Genomic DNA, 19281 nt, shown 5'->3' with positions numbered 1-19281 from the left:
TCCATTCATACAGTCCAGCCATATACTATAAGTTTCAACCTCGTCTTGTTGGTTGTGGTTTTAATGACTGTAGGTTTCACTTTTTTCTTTGTTTCTCCCCATCAGATGTGAATGAATGTGAGGAGACCAACGGAGGCTGCGAGGCTCTATGCTGTAACACCATTGGAAGTTTCTACTGCAGGTGCCCTTCTGGACTAAAACTAAATGAAGATGGCAAAACCTGTCAAGGTAAGTCTTCTGATATATTCATTTCGTTATCAAAGTGGGTTTTATGTGACTATATTAATATCAATATGCTCATTTGATATCACAGATTGGAGTTCTGTTTATCATATGTTCAATGTAAATGTTGTCTGATACAGCCTTTGTCATCTAGTTGTGAAAATGTTAAATGTTTTCAGCGATGGTTGGTGAAATATCTCACTAACTACTATTACTACTAGCATGAAATTTGTACAGACATTCATGGTTTCCAGTCTATGCATCCTAATGACTTTAGTGATCCCCTGACCTTCTGTCTAGCGCCACCATGAGGTTTGCATTTGTGGTTTTGAGGGAAATGCCACAATAGCTACTGTGTCGTCATAGCTACAACTTTTTGTAATTCTTGCAAGATTTACTTTGGTTTAATACCAAATACCTAAAAATCTAAACTTGTCAGCATCTGCTGCACTTTATGTTTAATGCTCGTTAATAAATATTAAAGCCACCAATGCAGCTGCAGACACTTTTAAACATGTTCAGATGACACATCTAACAGTTTATTTTTAAGCATACTGAACTCTGAGAATTTGTGTCCTTACCCAACATCCAAAACACTGTTTTATGTTTTGGTCTTTTATTCTGTATTTATGTTGACATTCATTTATCTTGTGAGGCAGCTGGATTTGCAAGATCATGACATCATGAGATCACGTGAGAATCAAACTTGTCAGACTATGCGCTTGTGTCCAAACCATCAGTAGTTTGGACCAGTCAGTATTGTGGATCGCGCTGCCTCACAAGGTAAGACAGTGATAGACAGTGATGAACAGATGGTTCATCCAATCACCTGCCAAGTATTTATTGAAAGTGCCTGCCCTGTGCAAACTGTTTCCAAGGACGGCTTCTCAGATGTTTCTGTGTAACAAACCAACTGGCGCATCAGGTCAGACATTCATCAATCATCAGTCAAAATTTATGTGTATCGCACCTTTCATGTAGGTTTCATACCGGTTAGTTCAGACGTTATTTATAGTGTTTTGTTTTCATTTTTATTTGTGGCTCAGTTAATGTAGATTCTTCTCCTGGGGAACATCAAAACCAGATCAGATTTAACTCAAGTGAACAACAAGACTTGTTGTTTTATGATTCAAATTATCTTTGGAATAAATAGCAGCTACCAGTCTATCTAAAAAGCCCAGCGTGTCTGAACCACAATTCACCAGAATGGAGCTTATGCTCAACATTTTCCCATAATGCTTTTTTCACTCCATCATAGTTTGATGTTTCTGATTAAGGAATCTCTGCGAGTGGTTGGTTTAATCAGAATAAGGATTCCTCTGTGCATTAGCCAAGCCTAAAAGAGACACTGGAGTGCTCTGCAGTGTGGCTGCCTGCTGGACGAACCAGAGAGAGATCTGATCCAGGTTATGGATATTAGGAGAGTTGATGGGAACGTAGTCACAGCTGTCTTTCATAGCTGTCTGTTCTTTGCCACTGGTATATATTGGAGGAAAACAACTACCGGCAGCATTAATCTTCTAATTATCTGTAATTTCTACGAGTGCGTCCACAGTAAGTGATCAGCTTTCCTTCTGCACGTCAGCCTGTAGCTGGGAGTGTTCACAGAGCAAGGCCTGCGTGAGTCCAAATGAGTGACTGACAACATCCATTCAGTTAGCTGTGAAGAATAAATGATTCTGGGGAGTTGGACGATACACAACCGCATTACTACTTTGGGGAATCCTGTCCTTGGCAACATGCTATAATTTTTCAATGAAAGACATCTGCTGCGGGATGTTAATATGCCGATACCGCTGGCATCAACTAGAAAGGAACAAATACATCTTTTGTTCAGTGCAAAATACAAAAAAAAAACAACAAAATCATGGAATTACACAGTAATCCCTTGTGGAGAGTTCCCCAGATTTAAGCTGCAGGTTGAATTCCGTTTTCTTTATGTATGTATCTATTTATATTTAGTTTTAAATAAGCAGCACTGATACAAATGGCACTGATCAGGGAAGAAGAGTCCAACAGTAACTGCTGCCGTACGGAGTGCAGCGCAGCAGTGTCAACATTTAAGCCGTCATGCCAAATGAACTTTACAGCTCAGACCAATACAACCATGAAGGTGGGAAATATGGTCTGCCAGTGTTTGGCAGCTGAATTAATAGTGAGTTGTAGGCAGGAGATGTGTGTGAGCAAAATATTCAAAAAGCAACAGGTATTGGATGCTCGAGCAGGACAGTTCCCGTAAAGATTTTTCATGAAAAACATCTCTCTGTTGCCGGGTTCTCACCTGGATTATTTTAGTTTTTACTGTGGTTATCTGGCATTTTTTGTACAGTAATGGCTCTAAGCCTATCATCTGTCATCCGTGCTTGAGAGCTGCTTCTCCTCACCTGGCTACCATCACTGTCCACACGATTCAGTGCGCCATGTCTGCACAAATATGCATTTTATGTGCATGGAGTTGTGAAAATTTTGGCATGTCGTGACACAGAAAACGATCTGTATCAGTTTCTGCTGGTCTGTCTGAGCCTGAGCACTCAGATGCTTGCGGCCTGATGTAATAACTGTACAGGTGTATGTTACAGAGGCTTTAAGGTTGCATTAACAAGGAGAAAAGATTACAGTCATTGTATCCTGCAGCGGTCTCTATGGCAAGTTTCTGCTCAGATCCAGGAGTGATGCTGACCGTGACCATGCTTTGCTCTTTATAAGCTCTATAAAGTGCTGTCGTGGTCCTGTAGCTGTGTTTGTGCATATGTGTTGGCAACAGATGAGAGAGAGCACAATGCTTTGCTCCTGAACAGAAGATTTCACTGCAAGGCTCATTCCTTTCTCAGATGTTTGGATTATAAATACTGAATTTGACTTCTGGCACCTATCAAATCTGGCGTTCCTTTTCTTTAATTTAATCTTTTTTTTTTTTTTTGATACACGTCAGTATCGGAAGTATAAAAATAAAGACGGCACATCTGAGACCAGCACCTGAGTGAGATGCCCTAATGAATCTCACATTTTATCACATAATATTCTTTGGAGAGATGATAAATGTGTTGAGTGGTAAAATGTAATAAATCATTGTTGGAAAGAAAGCACTTACAGTTGGTATGAAGCAAAATTATTTGTAGTTTATGGAGTACTGGATGTACCTTTGTTTTAGGAGAGAGTTTAGGGTGGGGGTGAGGGGTAAAACTGGGGAGGGAAGAGGAGAGAGAGGAGGATCTTTAATGTGATGGACATTTAGCTTTGGTAAATGGGAGGGTGAAAGTGAGAGAGAGAGAGAGAGAAAAAAATCAGGAGGCAGAAGGAATAAAAAGTAGTTACCATGTTACACCAAACCAGGATTCTTTACTGTGGAACTGGTCATTCGTTATAATTTTTCATATTGAATGTGCCTAACAAAAAATAATATTTGGATCGTTGTTTTTTTATAGTAGATTTTTTTAACATTTTATAAGTAAAATTCTTTGAATATTTTTTTCCTCTGTGAGAGGTTACACTCCAACCATGGTTTTGTCATCAGGATTGTGGATTTTCCTCTTGGTGTTTATTGAGGCATCTCTGACATCTGCTGCAAACTATCCACAGAGTTACTACAGAAGAATTTGCTATAGGCCACATTGTTTCCATGGATACCAAGGCCACAACTTAGGTTACATGGCAGCAGGTAAGTGATGATTTTACAGCCAAAATGCAGATGAAGCGGTGGTAGCAGTATTTGTTTGTGCCTGTCTGCAGCCAGACTTTGGCTCTGCCAGACTAGTTAATCAGTCCTGCTGATATGTGTCCGCTTGGTCTGGCGCTGCAGATAACTTTGTCTCTGATCAGAGCAGGGGAGGCTTGCTTTTATCAACAGAGATTAGTGCACATGAAAACATGAAGCATGAATCATGAGAGACTCTTTGTAATGCTAATACAAGCACGGCTAGATACCAGATACACTCTCTCAACAGAGTATGTCAATATTATTATGACTGAATTTTTTCTTTTTTCCCTCTTTTTTTTCATTTTTGGCATGACTGTAGTGCTCCAGGATAAATGTAAGATGAAACATGTTTTACATTGACCATATTTCTGATAATCCTTCTCATCTACTGTGTAACTGAGATATTGTTGGAGAAATGTCAAGATGGTTAATAATAATAATTTATCATCTGCACACAATAAACAAATCACCTATCAGAAACTGACCAAAACAGTTTTCCATGAAGACGACACTGTGCTGTAGGTGGCTGCGGGCAGATAATTTATTTGCCTTCTGTAAAGCCAAAGGCTGTTGAGGCTTTGGCTCCGAGCTCGGAGGGGGATCATGTTCTGGACGTGGAAACCAGGCTGGAGGGGATTCTCTGACTGTGTGCTGCAGTCTACAGAGCTCCACAGCGCTGGAACCAGTTCATGAAAAACCAAACCAAAGGACGGCATGGAGCATGCCTGGAAAAACGAGAGGAGGGCTCCTGCCAGCTTATGAAGTGAAGCTGAAATTTGGCAACACAGAGACGAGGAAGAGGAAAGTTTAGAGGCTTGTTTCTGCCCCAAATACTATATTTGAAGATGTCATGGGATATTATTGGGAGTAGATGGGTTCAGCCCAAGGATATTTCTATAATTCAACTGTTTGGGGCAGGTTTTACTGGAAACATTAAGCAAGTAGATTTCAGTCCCTTTATGCTCTTACACTGCATTTTTGTTCTTATCCTAATCCTGTCTTTGTTTTTATTGTAAAGGGTGAATCAGTGTTTCAGGTGTCACAATGTAAAACACAGTGTTTCCTCCAGCATGCAGTGTAGCCTCAGGGAGAGGGGTTTTGGGTTTTGCAAAGACCTGATTTAGGGGTAAATTGTAGGTCACATACTGTTTGTGTGTACTTCTGTGTACTGTGGTAACATGAAGACAGTGATGCGGTGGCATTTAATGTGCCCAATGAGGCTCCGGCACTCTTGTTCAGCTGCCACAATGTCTCTTTGCCACACAGCGTGACTGTGCTGGCCAGTGATGTGGAGGCCAGATTCTTTCCCTCTGTTACAGAGACCAACGATTCATATTTATCACCAGTGCCTGAAAAATACCAGTTCATAGCTGCTATCATCAATATTTTATATTAAAAAAGGATCAAATAACTGCTTGTAATGTGACAGGGGTCACATTACAAGGGGTCACATTCAGTTTTTCAGGTTATTGTTTTGGTTTTGTGGTTCACAGTTTTATTATTTTGGTCCACTCTCACTGCTTACATCACCATGGTTTCCAGTCACAGCAGGCAGCTGCCTATCATCAAACGACAGACGAGCTGTTGAACAGAGAGGAGCATTTAGCAACTGAAAAGCCAGCATTACCTCTGACATTACCTACAAAAAACAGAGCTAACAGGAGAGTAATTATTAGACTTAAATTCACAAGGTCAACCTAAACACTCCAAATGAATGCTAATGTTGCTTCCTGCATGCTCTAAATAAGCAAATGTTTTCTGAGTGAGCCACTTTATAGGGTGATAATGTGTCAATGTTGTATTTACAGCTTGTTTCCACTGCCCCTGAGTGGCCAAAAAAATCACTTGCTGCTGGTTATTCTTCACAGGAACACTGTCTGTATCATATCACATCTATGGGGAATTTAGACTTTCCAGGTCACCTGACCTGCTTGTCTTTAGACGGTCGGAGAAAACTGGAGTGTGAGGCAAACAGGGCTTAATGTACTGCTTTTAATGTTTTTATGTGGACATTTTTATTACTATTTAGGGTGCAAGACTATTGTTTTGTATTGCACTGTATTAAATATTAAATAATTTATGAGATTTTATTTTTTTATCATGAACTGTTGCATGCATTGTTCCCGAAGTCAAAGTGTGTGGTCTGTGGTGTGACTGTCATGTTTTCAACTATTAGTACTGATTAAGTTAGAGAACATTTTTATATCAAAGTAATCACTCAGAAGTTTATAAAACTAGCTCTTTTCACAGAGATTCCTTTGAATTCTTGAAATAGTTTCTTTGCTTAAAATAGCTGCCTGGAGTGAGGTCTGTACAGAACAGCACATTTCTCAACCATGCACTTTAACTTGGCACTGACTAATACTCTTTTATAGTGTGTTAGCTGTTTTTACAGACATGAACCAGCCAAAAGCCATTTCCTTTTACCTTTTTAATGTGTCACATCACTCAGCAACATTTCCAGTAAGTCCACTGTGATGATTTTAGTAACATTAGTGCAAGAAGCAAAAGGTAACTTGTCACTGGCCTGGAGACGAGGTGGGTTTGACTTCATGTCCTAATTTTGCTGATGATGATCGTGGCAGACGGGCTGCTAGCAGTAGTCCAAACAGAGCAGGGCTTCATAAATCAGCTCAGATCTCACAGGGGGTCTGCTGTGGAACTCAGAAAACAATTTATTAGTCTATGACCCCTAAAATGAGAAGTGTTTAGGGACACTGCTTGTTTCAGTTGAAGTCTGGTCACACAGTGAGGCAGTCATGTTTCCCCACCACTACTTTCTCAGATGAAGAACCTCCTCCTTGTATTTGTTTATAATGTCCACGCTTGGCTTAGAGGAATGTGTATGTTTCGTATCCTCCAATTTAAGTTTCCATATGCACGCTGTACCCGAGGGACTTTGACAAGAAGCAAAGGAATTTCAATTTGGTTTTAAATGTTCAGTAGTTGTTACCACATGGGGGATTTGTTTGTTTAAGCTTCAATGTACTTGTAAAATACTTTCCCTTCTCATCCATCATCTCATTTCTACTTGGAGTACATCTTTATGCTAAAGCCTGTCTTAAAGTCCTCTTGGAAGCTCATCTGGGCTTTTTTCTTGTGACCAATTTTTTTCTCATAATGATAGGATTTAGTCAAATTGCACTCATTTCTCTCCTGTCTCTCTCCCCTTCTGCCTTTTTCTGTCCTTCTATCCCCCCCCCCCTTCCCTACAGATATTGATGAATGCCAGGTCCATAATGGAGGCTGCCAGCACAGATGTGTTAACACCAGGGGCTCCTACTACTGTGAATGCCATCAGGGCTCTCGCTTGCATGTGGACGGCCGCACCTGCCTCTGTAAGTAACTTTATGGCAGTGCTTACATTGTACAAGTGGGAAAAGTGGACATTAGTGTCTAGGCTGAAATAATACTGCTACTAGTATATTTGAATCCAATCATATCAGTGAAATCACAATTAGAAAAAGATGTCAAAACATGAAAGTGATGCACACTTTTTAAAAGTATAAAATCAAGTTATATAAATGATTAAAACACGTGGATAGGGATGATTAAAGGTCTCGTCCTTCATTGAATCTAATTATAAACAGTAGTATGAAGGCCTCTTATTAATGTGGTCTCATTGTTCATATGTCACATAAACAATGAAACACTGTTCTGGAGAAACTGGGCTACTGGAAGACATTTAAAGTCTTTAAAGTGCAAGTATTACTTTTGATGATCATTTCTTTGAACTTTACCCACATATTTTTTTACATGGGTATTAAATCATCTAAACCACAGTTTTTAATTTGTGGTTTTGGAGAAGATGACCCCTTCTATTTTGACAAAAAGTCCTGTTACAAGATGATTGAAATTAAATGAGTAAAGCCACATTAAGTGTAGCTGATGCATTGGTAACTCACATCAATAGATATCTTGTTGAAAGTGGTTTATGAGGTAGTTTTTATGTGTGAGAATTTGCTCCGGTGGTCATGTGCTGGAGAGCATTTGTACAATATATACTGCAGTATCTATCAACATCTTGACTGATCTTTTCCATCTATTATGATGTTATTAAGTTCTCTGTAGACCTCGCTGTCCGGGCTTAGACATTTCCTTTGGGTAATATGTTTGAATTTGTCCCAAGAGGCATTGGTTCCCTCTACTGTTTAATCTCTCTCCATAAATATAAACATACATGTAGATACTGTATCGAAATCTGTCAACGGATCGCATAGTTGCTGTAAATTATACCAGATTGCAGCTATAGGCTCTTAAAATCAGTATCTATGTGACTGTAACATTCAAGAAACAGACTGAAACCTTCATTCTCAACTTTTAAGGCAACATGGTCAAAAAATCCTTAGTGCTCAGAAAAATAAAGACCTTTTTGAGCATGAAATGGACTTTATGGTGAGAGTGTATTATCAATGCCTCTTTCCAAGATCAAGAATGAACTTTCAATCTATCCAAGAAATACACTTTTGGTTGAGTTGAAGCTCGTAATGAAGGTAGGGGTTTGCTCTGATTTTTGGCAAAGATTAATGAAGAATAATACATGATCTGAAATCTGTCCATTGTATGAGTAATTGCAATAAAACACAACTATTTGGGAGAAGATTGAAAACTGCGGTCTCTAGTTATAAATCCAGCCCTTTTCCTATATTAAATGCAGCTTGTGTGTCATTTCAAAGCTCACATAAGCTTCATTCCTTAAATCACTGTGTTAATTTCGTCACTCCTGACCTCTGCAGTACCTGTATGTTGTTTCTGAGATGCCAGATACATTAGCTTTTGGTTTTTTAGAAATAGCTGATAGAGAAAAAGAGTATAAACCTGGAACTGGTTTTTGCAGTCAGGAATGTATACAGAATGTCCTGTCTGACTTTTAGAGTGGAAATCATCATGTGTTTCTTGGCTTCATAAAGCGAGGTCGTTTCATTGTCTTCTAGAGCGGATACTGTAGCTGGGACCCAACTGTCCCTGAGAGACTCTTGTGTGACAGCTGCTGCATGAAAAAATGACTGATTGCACTAATAATCACGGTGCACATGACAAGACTCACTTTCAGGTGAAGCTTATCTGTGTGTGAGGCTGCAGGCAACTTAAAACTGACTGTGCAGATACCCTGCAGAAAAAGACAAATAAATTGAGCACATTATGTAGTGTATGTATGAGGGGACATGTGGCTGTGACATGATGACATGATGAATGAACATGATGACATGAGAATGAACTCATGAGGAGAAGAAAGAGAGCAGATGTCCTCAAATCAATTCAATATCAGCTCTTGATCTACCAGCAGAGGTCACATGTATCCCACACACTTAGTGTGTGCCTGCATAATATTTGAGCTGGAAAGCACTTTGTGGTTTGACATGTACTTGTGATGGATGGATTTTGACTTCAGCCTTTGAGAATGAAAAACCTCATCTTCAAGAACACCAGGCTGTCCTGCGCCTACCTGTTGTTTTCACTGAAGAGATTGAGTCCAGGCTGTCGACCGAGGTTACACATGTTGCTATTAGGAGGGGGAACACAGACAGGGAAGATGATTGAACTGGCTCTGCCGTCAACCTCATCAGCGTACGGGTGCTCTCCACCACAGAGGGTCTGCCATTCAAATCCCTCTGTGATTTTTGGCTTAGTGCATAGCAAAACTCTGAGGCATTCTCTGAATGTCTTATACGAATGTCAGTCCAGCAGTCATATTCTTGCTGAGAGAGATTCCTGAGGATGTGATGTTGCAGTCAAATCAAAATTCAGAAAGACTAATCTGAAACAGCAGTTTGGATTGATGGAAACTGATTTATTGCTACAAAGAAGCATGGTTTTCTCATTCTCTGTGACCGTATCTCTTCCTGTCCTAGTGTGTCTGTCCTTTTCGTCATGTCACTCAGGTTTTTTTTTCTTGTTTTTTTCCTTTTAGCTGTCCATTCCTGCGCCATCAGCAACGGGGGATGTGAACACTACTGTGTGCAGCAGTCTGCTGCTCATTTCCGCTGCCGCTGCAAGCCAAGTTATGAACTGGCAGAGGATGGCAAGCATTGTAAATGTGAGTGCCCAAGTTTCCAATTTTTGTAAGAAAACACTTAATGCACATCAACACTTGACACAAGACACAAAGGAGGGATAATTCATGTATATATAAAGAAGGAGTGCCAATAAATATGAGAATATTTGGAAGGTTATGAAGGTGTGATTCTGAAGATTTGATTGTAAAATCACATTAACTGCATCTACTGCCAATTGTAATTATCTGACAGGATGTCTGTGCTGGAACAGGATTAACTGTCATAGTCTGGGTTTGACATGAAATTGGAATGAATAAAAGCAGTTTTCTTAATAGTGTTTTTCTTCAAATTAGTGTTTTGATGTTCTTCATACTTTTAATCTCTCTGGTCTCTGAGGCCATGCAGTTCAGTTCTCTGGGAGTGTGAAATTATACATATACAGTATGTATTTTAAATTACTGTCTTTTAAATGTGTTTACTTTGTAATTGTTGGCTGTGAGCAGCTTCCTCTAATTTTTGCAGAGCTGGAGGTTCTCATTCCAGATGGCGGACAGGCTTAAACACAGTCAGAACTATGCAAAGAGAACAATAAAAAGATGAGGTGGAGGTTCAGGTTGGCAGTGCGGATTTAAAGCTTTTTACATGCTCTGCATAAAATGGAGAACAATTCGTTTTTACAGTCTTCTCCGCCGCTATGCCAGAGCGTTCCTCACTTGACTGACACCATGTAGAGTTACAGTATGTTTATGAGCGTGTGCTTTTTGTGTTACAGTGCAAAACCCCTGTGCAGATCAGAATGGAGGCTGCATGCACGAGTGTCACGCTGATGGCGGCAGGGCACACTGTGATTGTAGAGCTGGTTACATCCTGGCTGAAGACGGGAAAACCTGCAAAGGTAAAGTCACCATTCACAATAATATTGGAGAAAGTCAGCACAAAATCTGATTTTGTAGTTGCTTGGGAGCTTTTCATTATATCACATGATTCTCCAAAGCAGATGAAGATTACCCAGTTACCATTGAATTGTAGATTTTCAAATATGTTTGAGCACTCATCTCATATTCACTCAAAAGTCAAGTTGAGGTGTTAGTTCTTGGCCTTGAAAAGACTGGAAAATTTGAACATTGACATTTCCATGGCAACTGGGAAAACTAGAATTTAAAGTTCCAGAAAGGCTATGAAATGGTCACTGTGTTAAAATTGTTTCCCAAGAGAAATGTAGACAGAAATGCAAACACATTGCACCAAAACCTAGAAACAATCAAAAGTAATACAGTTTTTAAATGAAAAAAGCAATACAGAGTTAAAAGTGTGTGAAAGTTGCAATAAGGGATTTGATTTGTGAACAGCATATAAGGCACAGTAGTGGATGTAAATACAACGGTGCAAACCAGATGCATTTGTCTGTTTTATTCAGTGTTTTTTGTCATGTCATCATAGATATTGATGAGTGTGAGATAGAACAAGGCAACTGCTCTCATGGCTGCCACAACACTCTGGGCTCTTTCGTGTGTGTTTGTAACACAGCCTATGAGCTTGGATCTGATGGAAAACAGTGCTACAGTGAGTTTAAGCCAATTCAGTACTATCACATTGCATTGAGACCTTATATTTAGTTTAAGATATTTTAGTCCTTTCATTAATACATGGTCTGATCTCACTTTGAAAGGAATTGAGATGGAGATTGTGAACAGCTGTGAGAACAACAACGGTGGCTGTTCGCACCATTGCCAGCATTCAACCAGTGGCCCAGTTTGCTCCTGTAACCATGGTTACATACTGGATGACGACCTTAAAACTTGTGTTGGTAAGAGATTTTACTGCACTCACGCTGACCTATAAACATGCTTATGACAAGATATAAGGCAAACTGATGCATTACATCAGTGCTCATAATACTTCACAGAAACATCTTAACTGAAAGTGAATTATTATTGTTACTGGGTGTGTTTATGAGTTTTTATGACTAGTGGTGGGTTCCCATAGCTCGTTCATTTTTTTTATTTAGTTCTCAGTTGGTAAAATACGCAAATGTTCGTAAAGCTCAGAGTAACAATTTTTTAATCAAATCTTTTGTCCTCTTTCTCTTTATTAGTAAATGTCATTTAATCTGTTTATCAAAGCTAGTTTTAGATCTTTGAATGTCAATCTTTGAGTTTTTAATAGTGTTAAAGATAACATTGAGAGAAATGAGCTTCATAACTCCTTGTGATTCCCCTTATTATAAACTATGATTATAGATACATACATAATAGAAGATGTGTCATAGTAGTAGTGTTGAACTCTTCAGGAGTGAATATTTATTGATACAAGCCAAAGTTTGTAAAAAATCAGTCTGAGTCCAGTGCTACAATTCTTTATGTGTAACTTTGACCTTAATTGGCTGTTAAACCTGTACGTTTTACATTATGTCATAAAAAAGTCTCTCTGTGAGCAGGAAAGCATATCATTGGGTCATAATTTTTGTCATCTTGCTTGTTTTGTTTGGCAGACATCGATGAATGTGGAGAGCAGAGCTCCTGCTGTGAGCAGGACTGCACCAACTATCCCGGGGGTTATGAATGCTACTGCTCAGCGGGGTACAGACTCAACTCAGATGGATGTAGCTGCGATGGTATGTTTAACCCTCAGACAAAAAGTGGATACTACATTTTTATGGGACTGATATTTATTTATTTTGAACCTGTTCCAGTTTGAGTTTGAACATGTAAACACAAACATGAACACTGGTGTCTTTGTCTTAGTGTAAAGTGAGAGCAGCTCGGTTAAAAAAAAAACAAAAAAAACTTTTGGCTTTTCTCCTCACAGTTTGCGTGATGTAGTCTGTGTTGTGTCTGTTGTTTAGATGTAGATGAGTGTCTGGCAGCTAATGGCGGTTGTGATCACACATGCCAGAACAACGCGGGTTCCTTTCAGTGTTTCTGCCGACGGGGTTTCCGTCTGGATGAGGACCGGCTCTCCTGCATCCGTGAGTATCAGCAATCAGGCTAAAGAGTGTTAAAGAACCAAAAACATGCCAATGGAAAACCTGGCAAACAGTTTCCATCGTACTGCAATAAACATCCTGTCTTACAAAGTCACTTAGTGTTGGTTTTGGGGAAGTTTATGGAAAGCAAGAACTGTCTAAACTCGAGGTGGATTTTACAGTGACGGCTGAGGTGGTACTTTTACCAACTTATTGATGTCATTCTGAGCCAACCCAAGTTTGATGTCACAACTGTACAAACAAAGAGGGAGGATACACATGATATTATTGCCAGCCAATCACAGTGGCAGTAGGTTTTAAATAATAACAAATACCTTACCTTAACTTATCTTACCTTACCTTACCTTACCTAACCTAATCAGATGGATAGTGGTTCGTTTCCTGGCTCCTCCAGTCCACATATTGAAGTGTAATTGAGTGACTGAACCCCAAATTGTGAGTGTGTTTATATTTATAAGATTAGATCCTGATGGTCGGAAACTAGAAAGGTGCTATACAGTATTAATGCAATCCATATCACTGATATGATTAATCAATGAATCAATCAACTTTTATTTATATATGTATTTTATAGTAGTTGTACACATCTGTCATAAACACAAGTACATTTGTCATTCTGTCACACTTGTTCCAAGAAAATTCTCAAAATAGATGTAAAGTACACTTGTAATGTATTGTCATATGCATAAAAATGGCACTAGTGCGTTTCAATAAAATGAAAAACTTGCCCTGGGTGCACTCTACTAAACATGTACACAGCATACATTTGTGCTATTAAATGCAGTTTTCTGATTGAAGACAGTACGTTTGATTGTTTTGAAGATTAATTATGAGACACAGATATGGTCATCAGAAGATGTATATATTGTCAGTGTGTGTAACTTACTTTTTTCTCTCCCTTTGCAGCACTAGAAGAAACAGTTGAGGCCCTCTCCAGTGGAGGTGCCTTTGAGTTGCCTCTTATTCGTCCCCAGCTCACCTTACTGCAGGACTACAGCCAACCCCTGGAACGCTATGACGACTATGAGGACGATGAGGGGGAGCTGAGAGCCGAGAGTAACCTGGCAGAGAAATTCGGTGAGTTTGCCTCAAACCATTAACTACTCATTGTCATTAACAGGAGCCTGTATCTAATTACCTGAGTGTGACTCCGGGGAGGTGAAGCTGTCTGACAGCCTCATTTACTGCAGGCAGGAACAGACCACACGGTGAGGGTTAATTGCTGTGCTTCATGCTCCCAGACTGTTTGTACATACTGTAACACCACAGCTTCTTTGCCAGGAATGTTGAGGGTTATATATCCTGGCAGCTGGTCGAGGCCTGTCACAGGAAGTCCAACAGTCTGTTTTGTGTCGCCCGAACAGCAGTAGTTGGACATTAAATGTTGCTACACTGAATGTCAACATCAGCACATTCATAACTATCTGACATCTGATGACAATATACTGGGCCAGCAGAAGTACCTAAATCTTGTCTTTTTTGGGGCCGAATATCATTATTAGAGAGGAGAAATGATGACAAAGAAGGATTATTCTGTTGTTTCCAGTGTGTTTGGACGACACTTTTGGCAACGACTGCAGTTTGACGTGTGACGACTGTTCTAATGGAGGAAAATGTAATCCATGGAAAAATGGCTGTGATTGTCCTGACGGATGGACCGGCATCGTTTGCAACCAGAGTGAGGACAGGCTCAAAACACACAAACACTCCTGACACACACATATCTCCGATCATGGTCATTTTTGGGGACATTATATCAACTTACATTCATTTCCTGGAGACTTACCCTCACCTTAACTGTCATCACTACTTGCACAACCTTTACTCTAATCTTAACCACTGACCCAAGAATCAGCTTCTTCCCAATTGGGGACATGGCCAATCAATTGGTCCTGAGTATGAAATTTGTCCCCAAAAGTAGCCTATGACAGACCACATGCACAAACACAGACACTGTCACTATCAGATTGTTACCAGCCTCAAGAGTTTAGCAGTGATTGACTCTGTTATTTTTCAATTTCACAGCTTGTCCCGAGGGATATTTTGGTCAGAATTGTTCCTTCCCCTGTAAGTGTAAAAACGGTGCCAGCTGTGATCCTGTCTCTGGGAGTTGTCGCTGCCCGCCTGGAGTCAGTGGAGACTTGTGCCAGGATGGTTAGTTGTCTTCCATTGTCCCAGATGAAACACTATTTGTTCCTTAATTTTTCCCTAACTGCAATGTGATCTCACTCTCAATTGTTTTCAGGCTGTCCAAAGGGATTCTATGGGAAGCAGTGCAACAAGAAGTGTAACTGTGCGAATAACGGTCGCTGCCACCGGACCTACGGTGCATGTCTGTGTGATCCTGGTCTCTATGGGCGCTTCTGCCACCTGCGTAAGTCCCACAGTTCACACATCACAAGTTTTCCACCTCTCCCCCACAAATTCCAACATATCAAAACATCAAGATTATTTTCCTGCAAGAATCCACAGGCAGTAAAATGAGCTTCTAAACACTGTTATCGTGGCTACAATCTAAGTGTGGTATGATTATCTTATTCGTCTACCCGTGCATCATTCTTAATCGGTGTGAAATATAGTCTTGCTGCAGCTAATTTCTTTCAAATGTTCTCATTCAGCTTGTCCTAAGTGGACCTTCGGACCTGGCTGCTCTGAGGAGTGTCAGTGCCTCCAGCAGAACACTTTGGAGTGTCACCGTCGTCACGGCACCTGCGTCTGTAAACCCGGTTACCAGGGCAACACCTGCAAGGAAGGTGAGCATTTACCTTGTATTTATTGTAAGTTGTTTTCTACTCTGTCTTTACTCTGTTACACGTCAACATCTTGTTTTGTCCTGCTCCGTCTCCAGAATGCAACCCAGGTACTTTCGGAGCCGGCTGTGAGAAGAAGTGCACCTGCCCGCCAGGAGTGTCATGTGATCATGTGACTGGGGAGTGCCAGCGAAAGTGCCCACCTGGTCGTCATGGGGAGAACTGTGATCAAGGTACATGGTTGTATGGAGGAATTGCTTTGAATTTACTTCAGTTTTTGTCCACCGGTTTTGAGACAAGTCCCTCCTGTGTGTCCTGTGTCAGACTGTCCAGAGGGAAGGTTTGGAACAGGCTGTGTCCATCCTTGTAACTGCACTGGCGCCCCATGTAACAAAGTGACTGGACAATGCAAATGTCCGCCGGGGACATCAGGAGAGCACTGTGAGAACTGTGAGTGAAAACAGATTTTTCTACAGCTTAGCACCAAATGTTTGCATGATAAAATTCTCATCAATTATCAATCTTTTACAGTATGTCCGGAGGGCTTCTGGGGTCCCGGCTGCACTGAAACCTGCCCTGCTTGTGAGAATGGTGGTGTTTGTGATAAACACAACGGATCGTGCAACTGTCCTCCAGGGTTCATGGGCAGAATCTGTCAGAACTGTGAGTATCAGTAGTGATTTCAGCATCATACATTAAACAATGAACTAGCTGAGATGGATCATTGAAATCATACATGAAGGTCTTTTGGACAAGAAATAAAGGGGCATGTTAGAAGACAGGAGTTTCTCTCCAAGATCATTTGAATAGATACTTCCACAATTTGGAAAACCACCTTGGATGTGTTTTCAGTGGGAAGAAAAAATAACCACAGAGTCTTGGAAAAAGGCTAACTTGATGGCTGAATTACCAAAACTGTCATGGGAACTTGCTGCGCTTTCATGCAGTATGGTGGAGTTGGTTATGGTAGATTAGTCTTGATGCTTTAGATATTTTTTTCCCCCTGTGCAGCATGCCCGAGTGGACGTTTCGGTCAGGGGTGCCAAATGAAGTGTGTGTGTGAAAACAACGCTCGCTGCGACCCAGTGAGCGGGCGGTGTACCTGCGCTCCTGGCTGGACCGGACACAATTGCAGGAAAGGTAACAACACTGGAAAACCTTTATCACTCTGTCACTTTGTTATCACTTTGTCTTTGATGTGTCTGAACGTGATATTTGTGCTGCAGCGTGTGATGCAGGCCACTGGGGAGTGGACTGTGCAGAAAGCTGCGACTGCAGAAATGGAGATGGCAGCTGTGACGCCGTGACGGGCCAATGCAACTGTGAGGCGGGTTACACTGGAACACACTGCCATCAGAGTATGTTGCTTGTTTGTGCTAACTCAGTGTTAATTCCCTTTTGATTAAAATGTTTAGAACTTTTATGCAAGTTTTTGTTTGTTAAAAAAAGTGATTGCAATGTTCATGTATATCAGAATGTGTTTTAATTGTTTAAAGGGATACACATGATCAACAGTGTACATAATTTATGGCACATTCAAAGTTTGTAGAAAAATGATTAGCATTGTGTTGCTGTCATTCTTCAAAGCATTGTTCTTTATTCTACCACCAGTCACTCAGTTACAGTTTTGTCTCTGTAATATAATTTGTTGCCTATTTAACAATTGTGCTATTGTGACATTTTATAACCAACATTTATAAAATATGACACTGAGCATGATATGTCTGTAAATGATTTGCCTGTTAGAGTAAGATGTGTGTGTTTGTGATATTCCCTCAGAGTGCCCAGCAGGTTTGTTTGGTCTTGGTTGTCGCCATCGATGTCAGTGTGACAACAAGGCCTTGTGCGACCACGTGAGTGGAGCTTGTACCTGCCAGGTGGGCTGGACTGGAACCTTTTGCGAAAAGCGTAAGAGAAGATCTGTAATAACAAAGCCAAGTTCAACTACTTAATACTTATATAGGCTAATTTAAGGTTGTCTTTACGTGTATGTGTTACAGCATGTCCTCAAGGTTTCTATGGGCTGGACTGTCAGAAGAAGTGTGTGTGTCTTAACGGCGGGAGCTGTAACCACGTCAGTGGGGTTTGTTCCTGTCCTTCTGGCTGGATCGGTCCTCTCTGCAACATGAGTGAGTGACAGGTGCACCACACAAGTTATAAAGTTAAACAAATTACAGGTGCTGACATTACTCCAGTGTTATGAAAAAAAGATGGACAGAGGGAACATCCTTGTAATGCTGAATCACAGTGGAACAAAACCATGCTTGGTTTCAGAGTTATTTGGGAAAACCCAGCCCGGTCACGCATGAGAAAGTACCGACTTGACGTTCCCCATGCTATGGCCTGTAGAGTATCACTTACCAAACACTGGAATTTCCACGTTTGATCAGGAGAGTTCATCAGGAGGTAATGATATTGTTGTCCTTCCCCTGGCAGCATGCCCAACCCATTTCTATGGAGAAGGATGTAACCAAACCTGTAGCTGCCGTAACGGTGGCATCTGCCACCCGGCCAGCGGGCAGTGTGTCTGTACGCCAGGCTGGACCGGACCCAACTGCACAGAAGGTGAGTGTACACAACGCAGAGCAAACTCATCGTCTATACAACAGATAAATAAAAGGTCACAAGATGACTTTTTGTGTGTTTTTCCCTCCCAGAATGCCCTGCTGGATTTTATGGAGCAGACTGTAGGCAGCGCTGCTTGTGTCAGAATGGAGCCACCTGCAACAAAACCAACGGAAAATGCACATGTGCCAGTGGATGGATGGGCACAGCCTGTGAACTGGGTAAGGCTCAAAGATGCTGTGAGTAAGAGTTGCCACAAAATACATCTTCATTACCATCATTTAAATTCATATCCCCGTTTATTACAATTGATGGTTTTGAACACCATTTATAATAACATCGTATTCCAACCCAACCAACTGCTGAGATCTGGGAACATGTCAACATCACTATGGCGAAATCCAACAAGGAAAGAGACACAGGTTGATCATGACCTAAATTTACTCATATCTCACTCCAGTAAATGTCTACAAACTGACAATAGCTACAACAACTAAGAACATTTAACCAAATAATCAGCCAACCAATCTGCCAACAGGTGAACATTTAATTCATATATAGAGGATAATTTTTGCTACATTTATTATCAAAGTAAATCCCTACAAATTTGAATCCAATAATGCTGAATGCAGCTTCTTGTTTAAAACTATGCTGTAAAACCACCAGGACTTTTGATATTGCGAAGCCATAATGATTGTTTGGTTAGTCTGGACAGAATGTAGAACAATAACATCACCTGAACCCTGAAGTAAACATTAAAACAGTGGCCTGCGGTTGTTTTACTGTGCTCAGGAAATACATCAGTCTGACTTTAATTTGCTGCCTGAGCTCATTTGTTTTTGCCTGAAGTCTGGTTATTTGCTGGCAGAATGTGTTTCTCCACCACAGAAGAGACTACTCTGTAAAAGTCTCTGTCGACCCAGTGATGACATTCCAGCTTGTTCTCCCTCTGAGCTCCACATCACACACTATCCTCCCTCTGTGCCTGTTACAACCTTTCCCTGACAAACTGTGCCAGGCCCTTCTTGCTCAGGAAACCTCTAATCCTGTCACTGGAGTGTCTTT

The 19281-nt window shown here is 40.7% G+C and overlaps 1 protein-coding gene across 1 annotated transcript in view; it reads left to right on the top strand.

The window, feature by feature from the left end:
- The window catches only part of megf6b (multiple EGF-like-domains 6b), a 59440-nt gene that overhangs the window by 33104 nt on the left and 7055 nt on the right, over nt 1–19281 (top strand). Inside the window, exons 5-26 of the mRNA XM_053315221.1 lie at nt 106–228; nt 7135–7257; nt 9831–9956; nt 10688–10810; nt 11356–11478; nt 11585–11722; nt 12407–12529; nt 12761–12883; nt 13808–13978; nt 14448–14579; nt 14927–15055; nt 15147–15275; nt 15520–15654; nt 15750–15884; nt 15976–16101; nt 16183–16314; nt 16663–16791; nt 16878–17009; nt 17431–17559; nt 17652–17780; nt 18088–18216; nt 18309–18437. Coding sequence (XP_053171196.1) covers nt 106–228; nt 7135–7257; nt 9831–9956; nt 10688–10810; nt 11356–11478; nt 11585–11722; nt 12407–12529; nt 12761–12883; nt 13808–13978; nt 14448–14579; nt 14927–15055; nt 15147–15275; nt 15520–15654; nt 15750–15884; nt 15976–16101; nt 16183–16314; nt 16663–16791; nt 16878–17009; nt 17431–17559; nt 17652–17780; nt 18088–18216; nt 18309–18437 — 2868 coding nt within the window. The remainder of the gene's footprint in view (nt 1–105; nt 229–7134; nt 7258–9830; nt 9957–10687; nt 10811–11355; nt 11479–11584; nt 11723–12406; nt 12530–12760; nt 12884–13807; nt 13979–14447; nt 14580–14926; nt 15056–15146; nt 15276–15519; nt 15655–15749; nt 15885–15975; nt 16102–16182; nt 16315–16662; nt 16792–16877; nt 17010–17430; nt 17560–17651; nt 17781–18087; nt 18217–18308; nt 18438–19281) is intronic.

The sequence above is a fragment of the Scomber japonicus genome, chromosome 3 (genome assembly GCF_027409825.1).
Source record: "Scomber japonicus isolate fScoJap1 chromosome 3, fScoJap1.pri, whole genome shotgun sequence".
NCBI classification, from domain to species: Eukaryota; Metazoa; Chordata; class Actinopteri; order Scombriformes; family Scombridae; genus Scomber; species Scomber japonicus.
This window is presented reverse-complemented; position numbering and strand designations above follow the sequence as displayed.